The sequence below is a fragment of the Canis aureus genome, chromosome 3, assembly GCF_053574225.1.
Source record: "Canis aureus isolate CA01 chromosome 3, VMU_Caureus_v.1.0, whole genome shotgun sequence".
Taxonomy (NCBI): Eukaryota; Metazoa; Chordata; class Mammalia; order Carnivora; family Canidae; genus Canis; species Canis aureus.
In genome coordinates, this window is record NC_135613.1 from 70,480,926 (window position 1) to 70,507,706 (window position 26,781).

The following is a 26,781-nucleotide window of genomic DNA, read 5'->3' on the forward strand; positions in this document are numbered from 1 at the left end:
TAAGGTAAATCAACAGCAGATTAGATGAAACAGAAGAATGGAATAGCAATCTGGAAGACAGAGAAGTGGAAACCATCCAAGCTGAATGGCACAAATGCTTTTTGTTTGTTTGTGTGTTTATTTGTTTCAGGAGTTGAATTAGTGACATATATAACATATAATTTATAGTGACATATACTCATCTGAATAAATGCCCTCCTTAATGCCCATCACCCATTTAGTCCGTTCCCCCCACACACATCCCCTTCCAGCAATCTTTAGTTTATTCTCTATAGTTAAGAGTTTCTTACGGTTTGTATCCCTTTCTGTTTTTATCTTATTTTTCCTTCCCTTATGTTCATCTGTTTTGTTTCTTATATTCTACATGAGTGAAATCATATGTTATTTGTCTTTGACTTATTTCATTTAACATAATATAATCTAGTTCCATCCATGTTGTTGCAAATGGTAAGATTTCATCCTTTTTGATGGTTGAGTAGTATTCCATTGTCTATATATACCATATCTTCTTTATGCATTCATCTGTCAATAGACATTTGGGCTCTTTCCATAATTTGGCTATTGTTGATAGTGGCTGGTATAAACATTGGGATGCATATGCCCCATTTGAATCAGCATTTTCATATCCTTTGGATAAATACCTAGTAGTGCAATTGCTGGGTCATAGGTTAGTTCTAGTTTTAACTTTTTGAGGAACCTCCATATTATTCTCCAGAGTGGCCGCACCTGCTTGCATTCCTGCCAACAGTGCAAAAGAGTTCCCCTTGCTCCACATCCTTGTCAACATCTGTTAGTTTCCTGAGTTGTTAATTTTAGCCATTCTGACAATGTGAGGCGGTATCTCATTATGGTTTTGATTTGTATTTCCCTGATGATGAATGATGTTGAGCATTTTTTTTTTTCATGTGTCTGTTAGCCATCTGGATATCTTCTTTGGAGAAGTGTCTATTCATGTCTTCTTCCCATTTCTTAATTGGGTTATTTGTTTTTTGGGTGTTGAGTTTGATATGATCCTCTCAATAGATACAGAAAAAGCATCTGACAAAATATAGGATCCTTTCCTGATAAAAATCCTCAAGAAAGTAGTGAGAGAAGAAAGGTACCTCAACAAAATAAATTTTAAAAATTAAAATTAAAATAAAGGTAGTCTAAGGTAGCTATGGAATAACATCAAGAATACTAACACTTATACTATAGGGATCCCAGAAGAAGAAAGAGAGATAAATGGGCAGAAAACTCATTTGCATAAATAATGGTTGAAAATTTCTTTAACCTGGAGAAAGAAATAGACATCAAGGTCCAGGAAGCACAGAGAGTCCCAAACCAGTTGAATCCAAAGAGATCTATACTAAGGCTGGGTACGCCAACTAAAATGGCAAAAGTTAAAGAATCTTAAAATCAGTAAGAGAAAAACAATCAACATAGGAAACACTGTGAGACTATCAGCTGATGTTTAGCAGAAACTTTGTAGGCAAGAAGGGAATGGAAGCATATATTTAGAGTGCTGAAAGGAAAAACTTATAGTAAAGAATATCTAGCAAGTTTATCATTCAGAATTGAAGGAAATATAGTTTCTGGGACTAACAAAAACTAAAGGAGTTAATCACCACTACACTGTACTTACAAGAAATTATAAAGGGTTTTCTTTAAACAGAAAATAGGCTATAACTTGAAATATATACATATATTCATATCTATCTATACACACACATATGTGTGTGTGTGTATATATATATGAAAAAAATCCATTGGTAAAGGCAAATATATAGAAAGGTTGTAAATCAGCCACTTAAAGCACTAGTATGGGGAGTCCAAGATGGCAGAGGAGTAGGAGACCTTAGTTTTGTCTGGTCCCAGGAATTCAGCTAGATAGCTATCAAATATTCTGAACACCTGTGAACTCAATTGGAGATCTAAGAAAAGAATAAGTGCAACTTGACAAATAGAAAAGTGACTACTTTCTGTAAGGCAGGAGGTACAGAGAAGTGAATTTGTGGCAATATATGGGAAAATAAATCACGGTGGGGGGGAACCTCCATAAGCTGGCTACTGGAAAGTGACATAGCAGCAGCGTGCAAAATTGGAACTTTTAGAGTCTGTTCCAGTGAAGGATGTCCTGACCTGAAAAGTGCTCAGGTGGCTAGGCAGGGCAGAATCCTGCATGGGACAATGTGGTCTCAGGATCCTTGGAATCACAGGAAGACCAAGGGTACCTGAGTGCAGCAGAGTTCCCAGGCCTCAGAGTGGGGAATCTGGCTGCAATCAGCTTGGGGTGGCCATATACCATGAACCACAGCAGGGTCCAGGCAACCACTCCCTGAGCAGGGACCCCACAAACAGCATAACTGACAAGACCCACCCCTTGCTTCCTCCTCTGGAAGGAGCAGCATGGGTGGAAGCCACAGGAGTCTGAAGGATTTGGAGAATTGAAATGGGGTTGTATACCTGAGAGAGAAACCTGCTTAGGCTGGGTGAGCATGGAGAGTGAATAGAGACCAGGGAGACAGGAATGACTGTTTTTCCCGGACGGTGCACTGAGGAGTAGGGTCCCAGGCTTTTGGCTCCAAGCCTGGAGATTGGGAAACTGCCGTTTTCATTCTCATCCTCTAAAGTGGTATGTAAAGCCTTCAGGGAACAAAAGCCACATAGAGCAATCTGGAACATATTATTTAGCCTGACCCCTTGGCAAGGGTGGTAAAATTCTGCCAGGGGCAAAGACACCTGAGAATCAGTGCAACAGGCCTCTCCCCCAAGAGATTAGCAAGAAGATTGGCTAAGAGCCAGTTTACCAGTCATAGAGAACTGCAAAACTCCAACATTAGGGGAAAATAGTAAAAAGATTCATGCTTTTACCCCCAAGATTCTTAGTCTTTTAATTTTAATTGTTTTCTCTCTTCCCTTTTTCAACAAATTTCTTATTTTATCAACTCTTTTCAAAAATCTTTAAAAATTTTCATTTTTACCCTTTCTGGCTGGAACCATGGAGGGTGCAGAAGAGAAGAAGGTTCCTGCTGTGCCAGAAACCCTTAAGAAAAGGCAAAGGAATTTTGCACAGTTGAAGATCAAGCATCTGAGAAAAAAGTTTGCCCAAAAGATGCTTCAAAAGGCAAGAAGGAAGCTTATCTATGAAAAAGCTAAGCATTACCCCAAGGATGTACAGAACCGAGATTCAAATGGCAGGGATGGTGAGAAAAGCTAGCAACTTCTAGGTGCCTGCAGAACCCAAATTGGCATTTGTCATCAGGATCAGAGGTATCAATGGTGTGAGCCCAAGGGTTCGAAAGGTGTTGCAGCTTCTTTGCCTTCGCCAGATCTTTAATGGCACCTTTGTTAAGCTCAACAAGGCTTCAGTTAATATGCTAAGGATTGTGGAACCATGTAAGCATGGGGGCATCCAAACCTGAAGTCAGTGAATGAATTGATCTACAAGCGTGGTTATGGCAAGCTCAACAAGAAGCGAATTGCCCTGACAGATAACACATTGATTGCCTGATCTCTTGGTAAATATGGCATCATCTGCATGGAGGATCTGATTCACAAGATCTATACCATTGGAAAACGTTTCAAAGAAGCAAACAACTTTTTATGGTCCTTCAAATTATCTTTTCCACATGGCAGAATGAAGAAAAAGACCACTCATTTTGTAGAAGGTGGAGATGCTGGCAACAGGGAAGGCCAGATCAATAGGCTTATTAGAAGGATGAACTAAGGTATCTACCATGATTATTTTTGTAATCTGATCACTTAATAAATGACTGCTTTCAAATGGTTAAGACATTTTTTCTAAAAATGAATTTAGAGTTACATTCTATCCTTTCATTGTGTTTAATTTTATTTTTGTATATACATAAGTTTTTCTTTCTTTACAATTTTGGAATACAGTTTCTTCTAACAAACAGATCAAAGTACACCCAAAATTTGGTGTATGGCTCTGTTCTCTTCACCTATCTGATCATATTCTCTTTTTTTTGAAGTCTTTAATTTTCATCTTTACAGTTACATTCTATCCTTTCAATGTTATTTTGTGTATGTGTGTGTGTGTATATATATACACACACACACACACATACATACACAAGTGTTTGTATATATACAAATTTATATATATATATAAATTTTTCTTTCTAAACTTTTTTTTTTTAATTTTTATTTATTTATGATAGTCACAGAGAGAGAGAGGCGCAGAGACACAGGCAGAGGGAGAAGCAGGCTCCATGCACCGGGAGCCCGATGTGGGATTCGATCCCAGGTCTCCAGGATCGCGCCCTGGGCCAAAGGCAGGCGCCAAACCGCTGCGCCACCCAGGGATCCCTAAATTTTTCTTTCTTTACAATTTTGGGATCTAGTTTTCTAACGAGACCAAAATACACACAGGACCCAGTGTATTGCTCTGTTCTGTCCACCTGTCTTACTATATTCTTTTTAAAATTTTAATCTTTTTTTTACAGTTTTGGGTGTCTTCTGATTTGTTTATTGTATATTTCTCTGGGGTCATTGTTGCCATTTTAGCATTTTGTTCTTGCATTCATCTGTTCTCTAGACTGAGAGACAAGATGGAAAACTCACCTCAAAAAAGAGAACAAGAGGCCATACTGACTGCCAGGGACCTATATGGTATGGATATAAGTAAGATGTTGGAACTAGAGTTTTATTCTGGGCTGGGCTTCAACAAAGGATAGAAGGAACTGGAGAATCTGTTTTCAGAGAAATAAAAACTAAAATTTAATAAAGTCAAAATAAAAAAGACTATTAATGAGATGAGATAAAAAATGGAGACTCTAATTGCTAGGAAAAATTAGGCAGAATAGAGAATTAGTGATACAGATGACAAAATGATGGAAAATAAGAAGCTGAGAAAAAAAGAAATAAACTAGAGGATCATGAGGGGAGAATTCAAGAGTTAAGTGATAACATAAAGCAAAAACAATATTAGAATAATTGAGACTGCAGAAGAAGAGGAAAAGAATATCCAATGGAAAAAGACAGTTTCTTCAAAAAATGATGTTGGGAAAATTGGATAGCCACATGCAGAAGAATGAAACTGGACCATTTCCTTACACCATACATAAAAATAGACTCAAAATGGATGAAAGACCTAAATGTGAGGCAGGAATCCATCAAAATCCTAGAGGAGAACACAGGCAGCAAACTCTATGACTTTGGCTGCAGAAAATTCTTGCTAGACATGTTTCCAAAGGCAAAGGAAACAAAAGCAAAGAATTGTTGGGACTTCATCAAGATAAAAAGCTTTTTTCACAGTAAAGGAAACAGCTGACAAAACCAAAAGACAATGGATAGAATGGGAGAAGGTATTTGCAAATGTCTTATTAGATAAAGGGCTAATATCCAATATCTATAAAGACCCAAAGAAAAAATAATCCAATCAAGAAATGGGCAGAAGACATGAACAGACATTTCTCCAAAGAAGACATATAAATGGCCAATAGACACATGAAAAAATGTTCCAAATCACTTGGCATCACAGAAATACAAATCAAAACCACAATGAGATACCACTTCACACCAGTAAGAATGGCTAAAATTAAAAGTCAGGAAACAACATATGTTGGTGGGGATGTGGAGAAAGAGGAACCCTCATATACTGTTGGTGAGAATGTAAGTTGGTGCAGCCACTCTGGAAAACAGTATGGAGGTTCTTCAAAAAGTTGAAAAAAGAACTAACCTATGACCCAGCAATTACACTACTAGGGATTTACCCCAGAGACACAAATGTAGTGATCCAAAGGGGCAACTGCACCCCAATGTTTATAGCAGCAATGTCCACAATAGCCAATCTATGGAAAGAGCCCAGATGTCCAATGACAGATGAATGGCTAAAGCAATGGAATACTACTCAGCCATCAAAAAAGAAAGAAATCTTGCCATTTGCAGTGATGTGGATGGAAATAGGGGGTACTAGGCCAAGTGAAATAAATTAATCAGAAAGACAATTACCATATGGTCTCACTCATATGTGAAATTTAAGAAACACAGATCATAGGTGAAGAGAGGAAAAAAATAAAACAAGACAAAATCAGAGAGGGAGACCAACCACAAAAGGCTCTTAATCATAGGAAACAAACTGAGGGTTGTTGGAGGGGAGGGGGAAAGGGGTAACTGGCTGATGGACATTAAGGAGGGGACATGATGTAGTGAGCACTGGGTATTATATAAGACTGATGAATTAGGTAGTAATAATATATGTTAATTGAATTTAAATAGAAGAAAACTTCAAAAAAAGAACTAGTATGAAGGTTGAATACAAAAATAGTTTAATTGACTATGACAACAGTAAGCAGTTAAAAGATCACAAAATAAAAATATGTAAAATAAGACATCAAAAAACCCTCCAGATAGTAGGGGGTGAGGGGAATTTAAAAAAATTGTACTGTTTCTGAATGCACTTGATTTTAAGTGACTATCAGCTCAAAAAAAAATATATATATATATACAAACATGTACATATATGTGTCAATATATGAACCTTATGGTATCCACAAACTAAAAACTACAATAGATGCACAAAAGAGAAAGGACCTCAAATACAACCATCAAGAAAATAAACCAAAAGGGAAGAGAACAAGAGAAGAAAGGAACAGAAGGACCACAAAAAGAACCGGAGGACAATGAATAAAATAGTAATAAGCACATACTTATCAATAATTACTTTAAGTTTAAATGGACTAAATGCTCCAATCAAAAGGAAAAAAAGAATGCACAAGTTACCAGTATTAGAAGTGAGAAAGTATCACTAAAGATTCTACAGACATTAAAAGGATAACAAGGCAGTATTACTATAAAAGTGTATGTCAACAAATTTCAAAACTTCAATGAGATAGATAAATTCTCTGAAAAATATAATTTACCAAAATTGACACAAGATGAAATAGAAAATCTGAATAGGCATAGTCATATTAAATAAATTAAATTTGTAATAAAATCTTCTCAGAAAGAAAAAACAGACATAGGGTGACAAAACAGATTAAAAAAAATAAGACCACCTGTATGCTGCCTACAGGAGACTTACTTCAGATCTAAAGACACACAGGCTGAAAGTGAAGGAAAACAAGATATTCTATACAAATGAAAATAAAAAGAAAGCTGGTACATAATATTTGTATAGGACAAAATAGACTTTAAAACAGAAACTCTAAAGACAAAGAAAGGCATCACATAACGATAAAGGGTTAAATCCAAGCAGTGTATGTTTTATACTTATGCAACCTAAGATGGGAGTATCTAAATACATAAAACAAACATAACAGACACAGGATGAAATTGACAGTAATACGATAACAGTAGGAGACTTAAATACTCCACATTTCTGCTATTGAGTAGATCATCCAGACAGAAAATCAATAAGGAAACATTGGCCTTAAATGACACATTATATCAAATAGACTTAATAGATACCTATAGAACATTTCATTCAAGAACTTCAGATTTTTTTTTTTTAAGTGCATAGGGAACATTCTCCAGGATAGATCACATTAGGTCACAAAATAAGTCTCATTAAATTCAAGAAGACTGAAATCTTAACCAAGCATCTTCTCTAACCACAAAAGTATGAAACTAGGAATCAATTACAAGAAGAACTGGGGAAAAAATGAACACATGGAGACCATATAGCATGTTACTAAACGACTAATGGATTAAAAAGAAATCAAAGAGGAAATAAAAAAAATACCTTGAAACAAATGAAAACAGAAACATAACTCCCCCAAATCTGTGGGACATGGCAAAAACAGTTCAAAGAGAAAGCACATAGCAATATAGCAAAAAATAAATTTTAAAAAGTCTAAATAAACAGTACAATTTTATACCTAAAGAAACTAGAAAAAAAGAACAAAGCCTAACTTTAGGAGAAGAAAAGACTTAATAAAGAAAATGGTGGAAATAAATGAAACAGACTGAAAAAAATTATAAAAGATCAATGAACTAAAAGCTGGTTCTTTGAAAAGGTAAACAAAATCAATATACCTCTAGTCAGGTTTATCAATGAAAACAAGAGAGCACACACACACACACAGACGAAATCAGAAAAAAGAAGAGTGCCTGAGTGGCTCAGTTAAGTGTCTTCCTTCAGTTCAGGTCATCATCTCGGGGTCCTGGGATCCAACCCCTAGTTGGGCTCCCTGCTCCACGGGAACCTGCTTCTCCCTCTCTGTCTGCACCTCCCCTTCCCCCACTCATGCTCTCTCTCTCTCTCTCAAATAAATAAAGTCTTTAAAAGAAAGAAATAAAAAGAGAACTTACAAATGATACTATATACATAAAATATCATAAGAGATGACTGTGAACAATTATGTGCCAAAAATTTGGAAAACCTAGAATAGATGAATAGCTTTCCAACTCTGAATCATAAAGAAAAGAAAATCTGAATAGAACAATTACAAGGAATGAAATTGAGTCTGTAATTCAAAACTTTCAAAAAGGAAAAGTCCAGAATCAGACAGCTAGCTTCACAGGTGAATTCTAATAAATATCTAAAGAAAAGTTAATGCCTACTTTTATCAAATTATTCCAAACAATTTAGAAGAAAGGAATATTTCCAAACTCATTTTATGAGGACAGCAGTATCCTGATATCAAAACTAAGCAAAGACATCACATTCACAAAATGATAGGCTAATATGCATGATGAAGTTAGATGAAAAAAACCTTAAGAAAATATTTAACAAATCAAACTCAACAATACAATAAAAAGATCATACACCACAATTGAGCAGGATTTGTTCCAGGAATGCAAGGATGGTTCAGTACCTACAAATCAATGTGACACACCATATTACCAAACAAGGATACAAATCGTATGATCACCTTAATAGAGGCAAAGAATGAATGTGACAAAATGCAATATACATTTGTAAGAATTCTTAACAAACTGAGTACAGAAGAAACATATCTCAACATAAGAGACTCTAGGATGGCAGGTTGTAAACCTCTGTTACATTTTGGACTCCTAGTGATGTGAGGAGGAGACAATGATAGTGATATGGGGAGGTAAACACCCAGGTGTAAACAGAATTTTGACATTTGAAGGTTATTATGTTAGATGAGCAGGTAATCTGTTGCCCAAGAAATAGATTAATGTTCAGTTACAGTTACTAAAACTGGTTTATGATATCCGAGTGATTCCAATCACTTATTCACTTGAGTAATGGATATCTTGACTCACCACAGAGAAGCCTAATGGGCAGAGTACCAGTAGGAAAAGAAAGAAACCATTTAGATGAATTTAGTGCTAGGCACCACCCATCATCACAGGGAGAACTTACTGTTGCATTTGGAGACACTGATGACATTTTTTTCCATAATCTCTACACCCACATTTGACCTTAAAGAGAAAAATACAGAAATTAATCTGCAGGTGACCCCCAAAATCAGGAAACACAAGAAGCCACATTATCTATTGTTTTCAGTTACTTCTTAGTGCTAAGAATTGACTATTGACTACTGATTAAATTTTCCTTTCTTTGCTTATTAGTCCAGGGGGTACAGATACCCACAAGGTGTGCAAGATAACTTATTGAAGTGCAGTAAGAATATATTCAAGCACACATTTACACATATGTTTCTCATTCCCTTTTGATTTTTATTCTGTTTATCTTTTTGTTTCAATGATAAGGGTTAAATATCCAAAAAGACTGAGGACTACTGGAAAGTAAATACTGTCCCCAAAAGAATTCACAGATTTTTTTCTAAAATGGCTCTTCATAGAATCCCCAAATTTGATATACTCATGGCACTTTCCTTTGGGGCCACACAGAGGCTAAATCATTACCATATTTTCCCATGTAGTCTCTCTTCCCAGGTAGTCTCCAGAAAAAAATTATTTACCTTTCAAAGAGGCTCCATTCTTGTTTGCTGAGATAAGAAACATCCTTGTTTTTGGAATGCATGTGTGTGAGAGCAGCACAGGGCATGTGCGGTGGTCTTACACAGTAGAAGGCTTCTTGGTCTTGAGCATCCAAGTACTCACACAGCTCAGTGCTGGAGTTTAAAACCAGGGCACAATCAGTATCGACATGGGAGGTACCACTGGCAAACTGGCCTGTGAAGATCACCCTGTCATAGCCTTGGTTCCTGGCCCTCCAGAGAGCTGACGCCCCTTCACTGGGGTGGATAAGCAGGAGAGACAGAGAGACCCAGCCCTCCCAGAAGAGAGTGAAGCTGACCAGGTAAGTGCCATTGTTGTAGTCGGTCACATTTCCTGATGCACCTGCCTTCAGGGCTGGAGAGGACATCCTGGCTCTCAGGAAGTCCCCACCATATTCCTTCCTGCGTCCCAAGTGATCCCTCCCCTCCAGTACAACATCTAGCCGATCCCCCCTGCAGTAGGCATCTCGAGGGTGGAGGATGGTAGCTGTGCTATGTGCTGCACTGGTGGTGGTATTCATGTGGGTGAAAGGTCTGGGTGGGATCAGCTGGTCTAGTTTCCCTGTGATTCTCTTTATTCTTAGCTCGGTCTCAGCTGATGAAACTACTGGATGCAGCGGTACTTCAGGACATGGGGATTTCATGACCAAGTTCCAGTGATGGAGGGTGATGGGCAACCTCAGTGCAGTCCATATCTGAAATGATAATAAATACAATAAAGAACATAGAAAATGTTTTTATATAATATAGTAATTTTTGGTAGGCTAGCCAACCTTGATCTTTTTTTTAAACTTATTTTCAACATTTTATGTATTTATTCACGAGAGACACACGCACACAGAGAGAGAGAGACAGATATATAGGCAGAGGGAGAAGCAGGCTTCCTACAGAGATCTTGATGCTGTACTCTATCCTAGGACCCTGGGATCATGACCTGAGCTGAAGGCAGACGCTCTACCACTGAGCCACTCAGGCGTCCCCAACATTGATCTTTTATAGAATAATGGGAGATATAAAAACTAAAAGGATATTGAAATTCTATTATCATGTAGGTTTCATGGGCAAAATAATTTTCCTTAACTTTGTTTGTGGAACTCCACTTTTCACTGGCTAACCTATTTTGGGTTCCAGGATATTCTTCCCTAAAGTGGTGTTGGTAAAATACACCTTTCTTTACTGAGCAGTTGTGAAGAAATGATTTTCTTAACTGAATAGTGCACAACAAATACTTAATTGTTCTATTATTTTGTAATCTTTAAACTAGAATTCAGTCATTAAAAAAATATTTAAGAAAATGCTTAAGATGCATGAGACTTTTATGCAAAATATGATTATTTTTTTCTATTTGATATTTTATACTTTGCTTAAACATTCTAGGATATTTATTAGTATTTTTCAGATTGTTTTAGTTAACTCAGGGAATAATAAACTTATGTTTATAAACACTCATTTTCTAATCATAAAATAACACTGATTATTAAAAAGTGAGAGAATGCCGAACTGTATAGGAAACAAAAATCAGTGACAATTCTATCAATCATGGATAATTAGTGTTAATATTTTGGTGATTTTTCTTGCATTCTCTATATGCCATTTCACATGATTGTGAACAAATTGAATATTACCCATGAGTTTTGGCATTTTAAAAAGCAGTGTTATAAAAACTCCACCTTATATCACTGCCTCATGTAGTATCCCAACCTATGGCTATGGCTTAATATTTTACATATTCCCATATTTTTTGGATATTTATCACTCTCAACTTTTCTCTTACTTATGCTTCTATAAAGAACACCTTTTGGGGGATCCCTGGGTGGCTCAGTGGTTTAGCGCCTGTCTTTGGCCCAGGGCGCGATCCTGGAGTCCCGGGATCGAGTCCCACATCAGGCTCCCGGCGTGTCTCCTGTGTCTCTGCCTCTCTCTCTCTCTCAGAGAGACTCTCTCTCTCTCATAAATAAATAAATAAATCTTTAAAAAAAAGAACACCTTTTGGTATAAATCTTTGCAAGCCAGGTTATTTGCTAAGAACTCAAGAAATAGAATTATTGGTTCAATGTGGTGAATGCTGCTAAAGGTCTTAATAAATGCTATAAAATTGTTTTTCAGAACAATTCTCCTGCAGCCAACAATGATAAACTCTAAATCAAAACCAAAAAAATCTCCCCAAGTGCTGGAAAGTGACTGCTACAAGCAGATGGACACTGGAGGGATGTTGAAACCTGCAGTAAGGAACGGCACTGGACTTGCATTCTAAGGGGGTATTAACTAAATAAAGTTCTTCCAGTGGAAGGGAAATTACACAAAGAGAAACACAGATCTTCAGGAAAGAACCAAAAGCACCAGAAATGGCAACTATATGGATAAATATAAAAGACTATGTGTTTGTCTTCTAATCTCTCTAAAATGCATGTAATTATTTAAAGTAAAAACTATAATTTTGTAATAATATGGCAATGATGGCATAATGAATGGGGTGGCTAATAAATGAAAGTAAAGGGTGGCAAGGTTATTACAGATCACATGAAGTAGCATGACCTTACCTGATATTAACTATAAAAGAATGTGTATTTTAATTCCTAGAGGAACTACTTAAAAAAAACTTATAGCTTTAAAAATAATAAAGAAACTAAAAGGAAATTCTAAAAGAATTCAATTAATCCAAAAAGAGGAACAAAGGGGCTAAACAGAAAACTAACAGCAAATTGGTGGACCTAAATCCACTCAGTAATTTCATTAACAATAAGTTGGCTAAATGTTCTATTACAAGACAGAGCTAAAAAAGCAAGACCCAACTATTTGCTGTTTACCAAGAATGTAATTTAAGCATAAAGTTATGTATAGATTGAAAGTAAAGGGGCAGCCCTGGTGGCGCTAAACCGCTGTGCCTGCAGCCCAGGGCGTGGTCCTGGAGACCCTGGATCAAGTTCCGAGTCAGGCTCCTGCATGGTGCCTGCTTCTCCCTCTGCCTGTGTCTCTATGAATAAATACATGAAATAATAAAAAAAAGATTGAAAGTAAAGATGGAAAACAACATGCCATATAAGCATGAAAAATCTAATATTAGTGTTAAAATAAACTTCGAGACAAAGTGTCACCAGACATAGAAATGGACATCTCCATCTCTAAGAGTCAATTTGTGTTAAGAGTCAATTTGTGGTAAGTGTCAATTTGTAAGAAAATATAGCATCATAAATTGTGTATTGTACCTACATGTGCATGTACGTATATGTGGGAAAAAATTGACAGAATTTAAGGGATAAACACAGAAATCCACAATAATAATTAGAAACTTAAAAACTTATATCAGTGGTTGCTGCAGGAACTAGATTAAAAAATAAGTAATGACCTATAAATATGAACATTATCATAGTAATCACAATACATTATCGGTATTTTTTAACTGCTGCACCTCCACATTTAAATTTTAAGTGATTTATGATAGAGTAATAATCTGTGCCAAAATTTTTTTAGTAAAAATAAACAGGAAAACCTGATTCAAGATGGAGGACAAAGAACATATTATAGTTTCAATTTCTCACCAGAAACTCTAATGAAATATAGGGAAAAAATTAAAAATTTCTAAGTATTCTGGGAAATAGGACAAGATACCTTAATTAGATCAGAATTTATAAGAAATCTGAAAAATAGGAGTGTGTTGCTGTCTCAGTTGGTAGAACATGAGACTCTTGATCTCAGGGTCATGAGTTTGAGCCCCACATTGGATGGAGAGATGAAAGAGAGAGAGAGAGAGAGAGAGAACAATCGATCTGAAGAACAAAAGGCAGATGAGATTAGATCAAGTAACAAAACCATGGCTCCAAATGCATGTCAATGAGAAGTCTGTAGAAGATGGAAGCCACTCCAAGGATTCTACAACTGGAGGAAGTTGGTAATTAGAATAAGAGAGGATAAAGGAGTAGCCCACAGGAAGATGTATTGGAATGGTTAACACTTCCCTAGGTTTCTGCCTGTGTCTGGCCAGGCAGCTAGAAATAGGGACTTCTGTACTTTACTGTGAGTAAAAACCATAGATATTTAAGTTGGAGGATATAGGATATGACCCTGTGTGCCTGGCAATACCCTAGACAGATGGGGAACATTCATTGCCTTGAGTACTTTTTGCAGCTCTGCTACAAATATGATGGACAAAACAGGTAACAGGACCCAGACTGGCCACCACAGAACCTTAAGTGTAAGAATATACACACAACCAAGAATTGGTAAAAATTTTATGAAAGCCAACTCAAAAAAGAAAGGTATCAAGTTCAATAAAGAAAAGACCAAGGAACAGAAATAGAAAATGCAAAACAAAACTTTAGAGCAAGTATATTTCAATCCTCAAGGAGATGCTAGGTGATACTTGCAACCATCAGCTAATGAATCTGAGACCTTGGAAAGCAAAATCTTGCTGTTCAATATGCACAAGTCCACTGCATTCCTTCATACCAGCAAGAAGGAATTAGAAAATGTATTTTAGGGATCCCTGGGCTCAGCGGTTTAGACTTTGGCCCAGGGTGTGATCCTGGGGACCCGGGATTGAGTCCCACATTGGGCTCCCTGCATGGAGCCTGCTTTTCCCTCTGCCTATGTCTCTGCCTCTCTTTCTCTCTGTGTGTCTCTCATGAATAAATAAATAAAATCTTTAAAAAAAGAAAATGTATTTTAAAAACACCATTACAATAGCTACAAAAATCAGAAAGTACCTAGTTATAAATCTAAAAGATGTAGAAGACATGTATGCTAAAATTTTTTAATTTACTAAAAATTCTTGAAGTAGATCCAAATAAATGTACAGAGATTACATGTTGCTAAAAAGCAAAAATAAAAATGTCACTTTCTCCAATTTGATCTGCATGGTTAATGTAGTACACACAAAATTTAAGTAAGATTTTTCCATCAAATCTGACAGACTGATTCTAAAACATATAATAAAAGAGTAAAGGGCCAAGCCTGGCCAGGAACTTTGTGAAGTTGATTAAGCAGTGGTAACTTGACCTACAAGCTTTCAAGACTAAATATAAAACTAATTATTATTATCATTAAATTAATTATATCAATGTGGTATTGATACAGGGAAGAAAAATAGGTCAATGAACTAGAACAAAGAGACCAGAAAGGGACGTGTACTTATCAGAAATGTTGCTATCTGACAAAAATGAGATGGCAAATCAGCATAGAAACAACTACAGAGTAAGAAGAGCTGAAAGCGTGATTATCCATATGGATATAAAAATCAGGAAAGAATAAAATTCAGATCTGGTGCAGGGTTAAATGTCTAAAGCAACCTGTAAAAGTTTAAGAAGAACATTTAGATAAAAAATCTGACACTGAAGCAGGGAAAGGTTTCTTAATACTCAAAAAGAATCAACTGTTTAAAAAGGAAGATAAATTTTACTATATAAACATGAAAATGTGTTGTTCAGAAATTCCTTGAAGAAGCTAAGCTAAACATTGGGAGAAAATCCTTGCAGGGCATATGTAAGTGACAAAGGAAGAGAGCGTGCATGCCACCATACAACATACACGCATACAATATCATCGTCTCCCATGCTAAATAATAGTTATCATATATGTTTGTTTGTTTATTTATCTTTCTATCTCCACACCCAGCATGAAGCCCAACACGGGGTCTCAACTCACCACCCTGAGATCAAGACCTGAGCCAAGATCAATGGTTGGAGGTCCAACCAATGGAGTCCCCTGGGCACCCCCAAATATGTCAGTTCTTCAAGGTCATGTAAGCTGTTGAGACTTCCCTACTATAATCTATGAGTCTGGTTGTTTGGACTTTGCTAGAACAGGTGAAATAGGAAGTAAAAATATACTTCTGTAAGACACAGAAAGAAAGAGATTCTTACCTTTGTAGAGTTTTTAAAAACTGTAAAAGTGATCCAGGAGGCCAACAGAAACAACAATACCAACAGTGACTTACGATTTGCCATATTTCTAATGATTAGGATCCTACAAGAGATAACACGGAACAAGCACACTCACAATAGAAAAGAAATGCGGAAATACATGAGAAGTTTACATTTCTTGATTCTTTTGTCCTCAGTAAGTTTCTCCCAGAACAGAACCTTGCCCCACTCTCCCCCACACAGCTGCTCTTACCGTCCTTCCAGCTACTGTCTCTGGTGATCAGTTTGTACCTTCACCGGAAGCACTATTCTGAGACAGGTAGCCCACCATGGATTTTATGAAACTGAGCCATTAATGGCCTGGAGGATGCAAGGCTGCTCATGTTTAGGTGAAGCCTCCAGGCTATTTTGTCCCCTCACAGAGTTCCTGTTCTCTTCCCTTAAACACAAACTGCAGATACAACACATATGAGCAAATATTGACTGACCATTATCCCAGGGCCCTTTTAATATAACTTGATATTTCCAGCTTCCTTATTATAATTCTATTATTATGTTCCTTTTTCTTGTTTTAACCACCCTTTCTGGTACCACTGAACCTTAAAAAGATTTTAAACCTTAGATTTTTTTTTTAAAAAAAGAATTTAGACTTTTTTTTCAGTTTTCCTATTCTAAAAAAAAAAATAAATAAAAAAAAAAGTTTTCCTATTCTAACATCTCCATTTCTGTCACTGTGCAAAAATTTCAAGTTGTCCCTTAAAAGCAGATTGCTTAGGGACATCTGGGTGGCTCAGTGGTTGAGCATCTGCCTTTGGCTCAGGGCGTGATCTTGGGGTCCTGGGATCGAGTCCCGCATTGGGCTTCCTGCAAGGAGCCTGCTTCTCTCTCTGCCTCTCTCTCTCTCTGTGTGTCTCTCATGAGTAAACAAAATCTTTTTTTAAAAAAAGCAGATTGCTTAAATGCTGCCTTTCTAAAATTTTCTGTCTTTCAAATTTATTCCCCCCTAGAAGCATCTCATACCCTGGATCTCCAGTTAATATATAGACATTAGAAGTTTGTGCACCCAAGAGTAAACATTACCTCTTCCCCCACCTGCACAATTTTGAAAATGTTTTCATACCTTTAATTTAAAGATTATGTTTAATCCTATACATAGGAACTACTATAATCTGTGTGTAGAGTCTCTGTTTTGAAGACAGTAGTGTACCAGTGGGGTGTGTCTCCTCTGTGCCAAAAGAAAACACAGGTAAAAGTTGCAGCTTGCATGCTTTCAGCTTGCATCCACAACCTTGTGCATATTTCAATAAAGGTTGCTATCAGGCATATCAGTTCCCCCTCAAGGAGAGGCCTGGATCACAAACTAACAGTCATCAGTGCATGCATAATGGAGGAGGGAAAATGAAATCCTGAGTATAGATTAGATAATTTTAATGTTTTTAGACTTTGTTAGCCTAGTTATAGTACATATACGAGAGATACCTGATGAGAAAAAGAGTGAATGAAGCTGAATGTTTGAGTGATTGAGAATAGTCGGTCATTCCTGAAAAGCTGAAACTGCCTAGTTTCCATCTGAGCCTTGTCATCAAGACCCACTTGCCAAGATTCAAGTGTCTATTACCTTGTACATAGTAGGTACTCAATAAAATTTGCTTAATTTAACTAATAGAATCTCAAATACTATGTAGGCAACACAATGATATTTACTCTCAAGAAAACAGAGTGATTGATTATACTTCTGAGTTTGAATCTATCTGGGATTTGCATTTTTTAAAAGATTTTATTTATTTATTCATGAGAGACACAGAGAGGAAGACATAGGCAGAGGGAGAAGCAGGATCCCCTTGGGGAGCCTGATATGGGACTTGATCCCAGAACCCTGGAATCATGCCCTAAGACAAAGGCAGATGCTCAACCACTGAGCCACCCAGGTGTCCCTGGGATTTGCATTCTTGAACTGACAGAAATGGTGCCAGAAAGAGCAGGTATCCAGGACAATTGCAATCGCACCAGTGCCCACAGAGAGCAGTAGCTGATTACACTGTGGATCCCTCCAGTCTCGTTTGTGCTGTTCCACACAGGAATTTAAACATGTCCATCTGTCTATGAAAGACTCGAGATCTGTTTCATAAGGACAGAATAATCTTTCCAGCATCCTTGATCATGCTCTACTGAACTAACCTTAACAATACTTCTCTATGTCATTACATATGACAGTTGGAGAAGCTGTTATAACCTTATATGTATGACTGGGTCCAGGATTGTTCATTTCTGTCCTAGGGAGCCTCTAATGAGAGATAAATATTTGTAGTTCTGGTTTGGTTGCTCCTTAGGAGACTAATGTTAGCAACCACTCAAGTTCACCACCTACTCTGACACGCAGATTTATGGATTTTAATTTGCTCTAGTTATGCAGATGCTGATATTTTATGTCAACCTGACATCTCTTCATGAGGCAGGAATAACAGATATGCTTGACTTAACTGAGAGCATAGGAGAGATTTTAAATGGTTTGTCCAGATCATCTAGTATGCTTTGAAGCAGAGCTGAGATCAGGATTCTTGTCACTTTGACCTCTGATTTAGAGCACTTTCCACCACTCAGCATGACTCCAACACAAATGGTATAACCAAGTTCCGGTAAATCCTGTGGTTCATATATTTATTGTCCATTATGCCTAAAAGACCCTCATCCCCCTTTAACCACTCAAAACCTGATGTGAGCAAGATAAATGGTCCTCCTTAGTGTATTCTCTTTGCAGTTACTGTGTGGCTTTGATTGAATAACTTCCTTTCCTCTAGGTTTATAGGTCCAGCGAGAGATAGAAACATGAAAGCTCAATCAGGGGATCATGGGACTATGTGTTTACAGTATAAACCCATGTTTACAATTCAGGAGGTCACCAGTTCTTTGGGGTATGAGTAGGGTAAGAGTAGTGCTAACCAGGACCTAAAGAAGCCCACGCAAAATGGGCAGACTGCCAGCATTGGCAAAGCAAAGAGTTGATGTCCAGGGAACTGTCATTAGAGACTGAGCCACAAATTAGGGAAATGGCTGCTGGGGCCCCAGGAATCACACAAGATATGCCCGTTGCCAAAGAGGCTGTACTGAATGGTAGAGCTCATGTCTGTGGTATCTGAGCATCCCTGGAGAGATGAGAGAGGATAGGATACCAAAAATGATTCAGAATTCAGGCAGTGAGGGATCCCTGGGTGGCACAGCGGTTTAGCGCCTGCCTTTGGCCCAGGGCGCGATCCTAGAGACCCGGGATCGAGTCCCACGTCGGGCTCCTGGTGCATGGAGCCTGCTTCTCCCTCTGCCTGTGTCTCTGCCTCTCTCTCTCTCTGTGACTATCATAAATAAATAAAAATTAAAAAAAAAAAAAAGAATTCAGGCAGTGAGAAGTTGGCACACAGGACTCTTGAGGCGACTAAATAATGATGGACACAGGCTGTTGCAACTCAATCATGTTAATGGAGGGAAAAGGGCCAGCAATGTGGCAGGAATATGGACAGATAGCTGGCTATGGCTCCAGATTTACTAGGAACAGTATCACAAACTTTGCATCATTTTCAAGTATACTATGGGAAAAAGCCTATGAAGTTCAGAGTGACTGCCATTTTCATAGCACTTTTGGAAAAAGTAGTGAAAAAGTGGTGTAAAGCTGCTTGGTTATGCTTAAGTTATTGTTACCCTGCCACCCTGTAACAGACATGGGCATCTATTTAACAGACAAGTTGTATAGTGGGGGCAACTGGGAATGAAAACATTGTCATACCACCAGAACTCCCTTTTGTGGGTGACTGCCTACCACTCAGAGCTCCAGCTGCTGAAGTTTGAAAGAGACACATATATGTGAGACAGGAAGCAGTTGGTGGGAGTAGGTGTGGAGAGAGCCACAGATTGAACAACAGCCAATATTTATTGAGGACTTCCTGTATGCCAGGAGCTATCCTAGTGCTTCTTAAGCAAACCTACTTAACTCTCAGAACTACACTATGATGTAGTTACCATTTTCAGCTGAGGAAACAAGTCAGAGTACAGTTAAATGTTAGCTGAGTTCACACAGTTAGTACACGGAAGAGGCAGGCCTGGGAGCCAGATCTTCAGAGCTGCATTTTTAACCACTCTACAGTAGTGCCATGAAGCAGAAACAGAGAGTAGAGACCAGTTAAATGTTAATAGCAGAAGCAGGAGAAATGGACACAAAAGTGCTTGAATCACTGAAATGGTGGAGCACAATAAAAATGGGGCCTGCTCTGGAGATGGTTTTAAACCCATCATTAGGACCATGTCACGTCCTAAAGGCTCTTCCCTTTTAGCTAGTTCCTCAGCAACATTTTAGGATCTCTGTGAGGCACTGCAATATGTTGGGGGCCTGGGAAGAAGGGTTTTATCTTACCCCTAAAATTCTCAGACAGAATTCTCAAATGTGAGAAAGTCTCAAAATTACATGAAACTAGCTACATATCTTACAAACACAAATCACTATATTTTTATTTACCAGCAGCCTGAAACATGTTTTCTATGAAGGTAAAAAATTAAACATAGGCAAGCTATGAGGATTTCATTCAAACACAGCTGGTCTTCACACCTTAGTGATACCAGCAGCACATGTCTAGGAATTTCCCTGGTTAGGTCAATGGACATGTTTGCTCGGATAGTGCTTTGGTTGGCTTCCTTAAAAACCTTCATGGATTTGAACAACCTGAACGAGAGAATAGAGGCATCAGGCCATCTAGTCATTTTATGGCCAAAACTTGATCAACAAGTGTGCCTGGTTGAGACTTTACTTCCAATGTAGAATGAAGAAGAACTTTAAAAAATTGGGAGCAGTCTTGCCCTTCACACTAGAATTCCTCCACTACTGAAACCCTTTTGGTCATATGACTATAGAGGAAATGTAGGCCCCTTTTTTTCCTGTGGAAAACATGCAGCAACTTAAACATAGATGTTTCAGAATGAAAAGTATTCCATTTCATAATATACATACATTGTTAGGGTACATCTTTTCTCTGCATTATAATACTGCAGTAACTATTATAGTCAAGAGCTGCTGCAGAAGCCTAAAATTAGTGGGAGTTTGATGAGAAATAAGAATATCTTCCCACTAATATATTTATTAATTTCAAACTGAAAAAGAGTAACTTTACAGTGAGTAAAATCAACACTGGCTTACTCCAGTGATCAGGTTAATATTTGTAGTTATAAGGTTTATCTTTTTTCATGATTGTTGTACCAAGGGCACATCACTTCTGTGTTATTCTTGACAAAGAATAAAAAAAAAATTCATTAGGTAAAAAAAAAATTCATAGGTAGAAGTAAACATGTAATAAAAATAGTAGATTAATCACTAATAAAACCAGTATAAAGGCTAAAAGAAAAAAGTAGCAAAATCAATTATATCAATAAAAACTAATCAAGGGATACACAAAACAAAAGATATAAAATATGACATACATAAAACAGAGAGAGGAGAGTAAAGATGTAGTGATTTCATAAGGTATTTGAACTTAAATGGCTGTCAATCTAACATAGATTGCTAGACACATAGAATGTAAATATGAGTCCCGTGGTAGCCACAAAACAAAAACCAATAATAGATATACAAAAAAATTTTAAAAAAGGAATTCAAGCACTAACATTAAAGAAAACCACGAAACCACAGTGGAAGATGGCTAGAGAAGAAGAATGACAGAAGAGAACAACAAAAATAACCAGAAAACAATTAACAAAATAGCAACAAGTATATACCTAAAAATAATTACTTTAAATGTAAATAAACTAAATGGTCCAATCAAAAGATAGAAGATGACCGAATAGATCAAAAAAACAAAAACAAAAAAACAAAAACAAAACAAAACAAAAAAAACATGACCCATCCACATGTTGCTATAAGGGAGACTCACCTGAGATTTAAAGATGTATACAAACTGAAAGTGAAGGGATGGAAAAAGTTAGTTCATATAAATAAAAAAAAGAAAGAAAGAAAGAAAGAAAGAAAGAAAGAAAGAAAGAAAGAAAGAAAGAAAAAGAAAGAAAGAAGAAAGAAAGAAAGAAAGAAAGAAAGAAAGAAAGAAAGAAAGAAAGAAAGAAAGAGAAAGAAAGAAAGAAAGAAAGAAAGAGGCCAGGGTAACAATATTTATATCATACAATACAAACTTTAAAACACAGACTGTAATAAGAGATAAAGAAGGCCCTTACATAATGATATAATAAAGGGATCACTCTAACAAGAGGATTTATTTGTTAATATCAATGGATCCAAAACTGGAGCACCTATATACATAAAGCAAATATTAAGAGACATAAAGGAAGAAATTGGCAGTAAAACAATAATAGTAGGAAACTTTAACACCCTACCTACATCAATGGATAGATAATCCAGACAATCAATAAGAAAACAATGGCTTTGAATGGCATACTAGACCAGATGGACTTAACAGATCTATATAGAATGTTTCCATTCCCAAATAGCAGAATATGCATTATTTGTAAGAGCACATAGAACATTCCCCAGGAGAGAGAACTTAAGTCAAAAAATCAGTCTCAATAAATTTAGGAAGATTAAAATTATATCAAGCATTTTTTTTTCTGTCCACAATATAAAACTAGAAGTCAGTTATAAGAAAAGTTGGAAACAAGCAAACAAACACAGAGGCAAACAACATGCTCCTAAACAACCAAGGGGTCAAAAAAATACAAAGAGTAAATTAAAAAAATGAAGACAAGTGGAAATGAAAATAGTTCAAAATCTTTGAAATGCAACAGTGGCAGTTCTACAAGGAAAGTTGATAGCAATACAGGCCAACATCCAGAAAAATCTTAACAAACAAACCTTACATCTTCAGGAATTAGAAAAAGCAGAGCAAACAAAACCTAAAGTTACCAGAATGAAGAAAATAAATAAAGATTAAAGCAGAAATAAATGAAATAGAGAAAAAAATAGAGCACACCACTGAAATCAAGAGCTGGTTCTTGGAAAAGACAAGCAAAATTGATAAATATCTAGCCAGACTCACTAAGGAGGAAAAAATACATGACACATATAAAATAAAAAAATGAAAGAAAAGAAGTAACAACTAACACTTCATAAATACAAAGGATTATAAGAATACTATGAAAATTTATATACAAAAAATGGACACCTAGGGACATGGATAAATTCCTAGAAACCCAGTCTTCCAAGACTGATTCAAGTAGTAGAAAATCTAAACTGATAGATTTCTAATAACAAAGTTGAATCAGTAATCAAAAAATTCCCAAGAAACCAAAGTCAGGATCAGATATCTTCACAGTTGAATTCTACCAAACATTTCAAGAATTATTCTGTCAAATTAATTCCAAAAAATAGGAGGAAGGAAAACTTCCAAATTCATTCTATAAGAGCAGTATTACCCTGATACCACAACCAAAGTCCTGATAAAAAACAAACAAACAAACAAACAAAAAAACTACAGGCCAGTATCTGTCATGAACATAGATGCAAAAGTCTTCAAAAAAATTTAGCAAATTGAATTAAATAATACATTAAAAATATTATTTACCACGATATGGTAGGATTTATTCAGGGTTACAAAGATGGCTCAATGTTTGCAAATCAATGCAATACACCATATTAACAATAGAAAGGATAAACCATGTGATCGACTCAATATGCAGAAAAGTACTTGACAAAATTTAACATCCATTCATGATACAAGCTTTCAACAGAATAGGTTTGGAGGGAACATACCTCAACATAATAAAAGCCAAATATGAAAAATCCACAAGTTACATCATATTCAATGGTGAAAAACTAAGAATTTCTCCTAGGATGAGGACCAAGATAAGGATTTCCACTCTTGTCACTTTCATTCAACATTGTACTGGAAGTGCTAGCTTCAGCAATTAAGAGGACAAGAAAAAAGAAATAAAAGTCATCTAAATTGGTAAAAACCCTAAGGATTTCATCAAAAATGATCAAAATTAATAAATGAATTCAGTAGAGTTACAGGATACAAATTAATGTACAGAAATCAGTTGCATTTCTATACACTAGTAACAAAATAGTAGAAAGAGAAATTAAGAATAAAATCCCATTAATAATTGCACCAAAAAGGATAAAATACTTAGGAATAAATTTAACCAAGGTAGTGAAAGATCCTTACTTTGAAAATTAGAAAACATTGATAAAGAAATGAAAGATGAAACAAATGGAAAAATATTCCATGTTCACAGACTAGAAGAAGTAATATTGTCAAAATGTCCGTACTACTCAAAGCAATCTACTGATTCAATGCAATCCTTATCCATATACCAGTAGTATCTTTCTCAACATTAAAGCAAATAATCCTAATATTTATATGGAACCAAGAGATGCTTAATAGCCAAGGCAATCTAAAGAAAGAGGAATAAAGCTGAAAATATCACAATTCTGGATTTTTTTTCTTTTTTTTTTTTAAGATTCTATTTATTTACTCATAGAGACAGAGAGAGAGAGGCAGAGACACAGGCAGAGGGAGAAGCAGGCTCCATGCTTGGAGCCTGACGTGGGACTCGATCCAGGGTCTCCAGGATCACGCCCTGGGCTGCAGGCGGCGCTAAACCGCTGTGCCACCGGAGCTACCTCAATTCCGGATTTTCAAGATATACCACAAAACTATAGCAATTGAACACTATGGTACTGGTATGATAGACACATAGATCAATAGAACAAGATACAGAGCCCAGTAAGTAACCCACCCAGTAAATAAACCCACACTTATATGATTGATTAATCTATGACAATGGAGACAAGAATATGCAATAGGGGAATGATTATCTCTTCAATAAATGAGGTAGCTGCACAGACAGCTAATGCAGAAGAATGAGACTGGACCACTTTCTTACATCATATACAAAAATAAACTCAAAATAGATTAAGGGCTTAAATGTGAGGCGTGCAAGCATAAAACTATAAAAGGAAATCTTTGCAAGTCTTCTCCTGGACATTAGCCTTAGCAACATGTTTATGGCTGTATCTTCCCAGACCAGAAAATGAAAGCAAAAATAAACTATTGGTAATACACCAAAATAAAAAGCTTTTGCATGGCAAAGGAAACAATAAAATGAAAAGGTAACCTCCTGGATGGGAGGAGATATTTGCAAATGAAGTATCTAATAATGGATTAATATCCAAAATATATAAAGAACTTACATAGCTCAACACCAAAATAAATAAATAAAATAAAATAATGGGCATAAGATCTGAATAGACATTTTTTTTTAATTTTTTAAATTTTTTTATTTATTTATGATAGTCACAAAGAGAGAAAGGGAGAGAGGCAGAGACATAGGCAGAGGGAGAGGCAGGCTCCATGCACCGGGAGCCTGATGTGGGATTCGATCCTGGGTCTCCAGGATCACGCCCTGGGCCAAAGGCAGGTGCCAAACCGCTGCGCCACCCAGGGATCCCTGAATAGACATTTTTTTCCAAAGAAGGCATACATATGGCGAATAGGAACATGAAAAGATGCTCAGTATTACTCATCAGGAAAACACAAACAAAAATGCAACAAAATATCACCTCACACTGGTTAGAGTGGTTGTATAAAAAGACAAGGAATAGCAAATATTGGAAAGGATGTGGAGAAAAGGGAGCACTTGTGCACTGTTAATGGGAATATAAATTGGTATAATCTTCGTAGAAAAGAATATTGAGTTTCCTCAAAAAATTAACAATAGAAATACCATTTGATCCAATAATTCCACCGTTGGGTATTTACCCAAAGAAAATGAAAACACTAATTCAAAAAGACATAGGCACCTATGTTTATTATAGCATTATTTATAATAACCAAGATACGGAAGCAACCAAAGTGTCCATCAATAGATGAATGGATAAAAAGAACATGTGATATGTACACACACACATGCACACCCACCTCCCCCCCCCCCCGGAATATTAGCCATTAAAAGGAATGCGTTTTTGCTATTTGCATTAATATGGATGAACACAGAGTATACTACACTAACCAAAATAAGTCCAAGACAAGTATGATTTTACTTATATATGGAATCTAAAAACCAAACCAAACCAACCAAACAACAAATTCTCAACAGAGAATTTGAGACAGACTCATAAATACTGGAAACAAGCTGGTGGTTGCCAGAGGGAAAGGGGGTGGGGAGATAGGTGAAATAGTTAAAGGAGATTAAAAAGTACACACTTGTAGATATGAAGTATAAAAGTCAGATGAAAAGTACAGCATAAGGAATAGTCAATAATATTGCAATGATGTAAAGTGGCTACATCCATTGTAGTGAGCATTGAGTAGCTACAGAGTTATCGAATCATTATATTGTACACCCAAAACTAATATAACCGTGTATATGAACCACAATTTAAAAAAAGATTTATGATTGTGAAAAACAATAAGACTTTCAGAGTTTGGAAGAGATTAAGAAGACTATGACAAAATTCAATGTGGGATCATGGCTTGGGTTCTGGAACAGAAAAAGGACATTAGTGGAAAAAATGTTAAAATTCAAATAAAGTCTATAGTTTAGGTAATAGTCACTAATGCATCAATTTCTAGATTTTGTACACTGCATAATAATTATACAAGATGTTATTATGTGAAGCTGGCTGAAGCATATATTAGAATGCTCTATACTATTTTTGAAAGCATTCTATACTTATAAAATTATTTTACTTTAAAAAATTTAGGGGTGCCTGGGTGGCTCAGTCAATCGAACATCTGCCTTCAGCTGAGGTCATGATCTTGGGGTCCTGGGATTGAACCCGGGTTGGACTCCCTGATCAGTGGGGAGTCTGCTTCTTCCTTTCCCTCTGCCCCTCTGCTCTCACTTGTACTCTCTCTCTCTCAAGTAAATAAAATCTTTATAAGAATTTTTTAAAGCATTCTCAAATAGTAGAAATAATATATTTTCCTATGAAATGTTACATTTTCCCTAAATCATCTACCAAATAAATTTAGCAAGTAATTTATCATGTCCACACAGATTGGTGCTACTACTTCTATCATTTCATGTTGCCATCTATACATGGTATAGTCCTGGGCTCT

At 36.4% G+C, this 26,781-nt stretch overlaps 1 protein-coding gene, 1 long non-coding RNA gene and 1 pseudogene across 24 annotated transcripts in view; 2 read left to right on the top strand and 1 right to left on the bottom strand.

Moving 5' to 3' along the window:
• LOC144311292 (uncharacterized) overlaps positions 1-12,515 on the top strand; it is a 38,839-nt gene extending 26,324 nt beyond the window's left edge. Inside the window, exon 3 of the long non-coding RNA XR_013376842.1 lies at positions 11,985-12,515. This is a non-coding gene — a long non-coding RNA (uncharacterized LOC144311292). The remainder of the gene's footprint in view (positions 1-11,984) is intronic.
• The window catches only part of NXPE4 (neurexophilin and PC-esterase domain family member 4), a 49,089-nt gene that overhangs the window by 5,575 nt on the left and 16,733 nt on the right, over positions 1-26,781 (bottom strand). For 12 of the 23 annotated variants that reach the window (XM_077893585.1, XM_077893588.1, XM_077893586.1 and 9 more), the window contains 3 exons: positions 15,737-15,839; positions 9,840-10,573; positions 9,278-9,336 (listed from right to left, as the gene is read on the bottom strand). In XM_077893585.1, the coding sequence (XP_077749711.1) occupies positions 9,278-9,336; positions 9,840-10,573; positions 15,737-15,839 (896 nt within the window). Of the gene's footprint in view, positions 1-9,277; positions 9,337-9,839; positions 10,574-15,736; positions 15,840-15,989; positions 16,188-26,781 lie in introns of all 23 variants that reach the window. The other 11 variants (XM_077893590.1, XM_077893592.1, XM_077893607.1 and 8 more) reach the window with 3 other exon arrangements.
• Positions 2,251-3,747, top strand: LOC144311291 (large ribosomal subunit protein uL30 pseudogene; annotated as a pseudogene).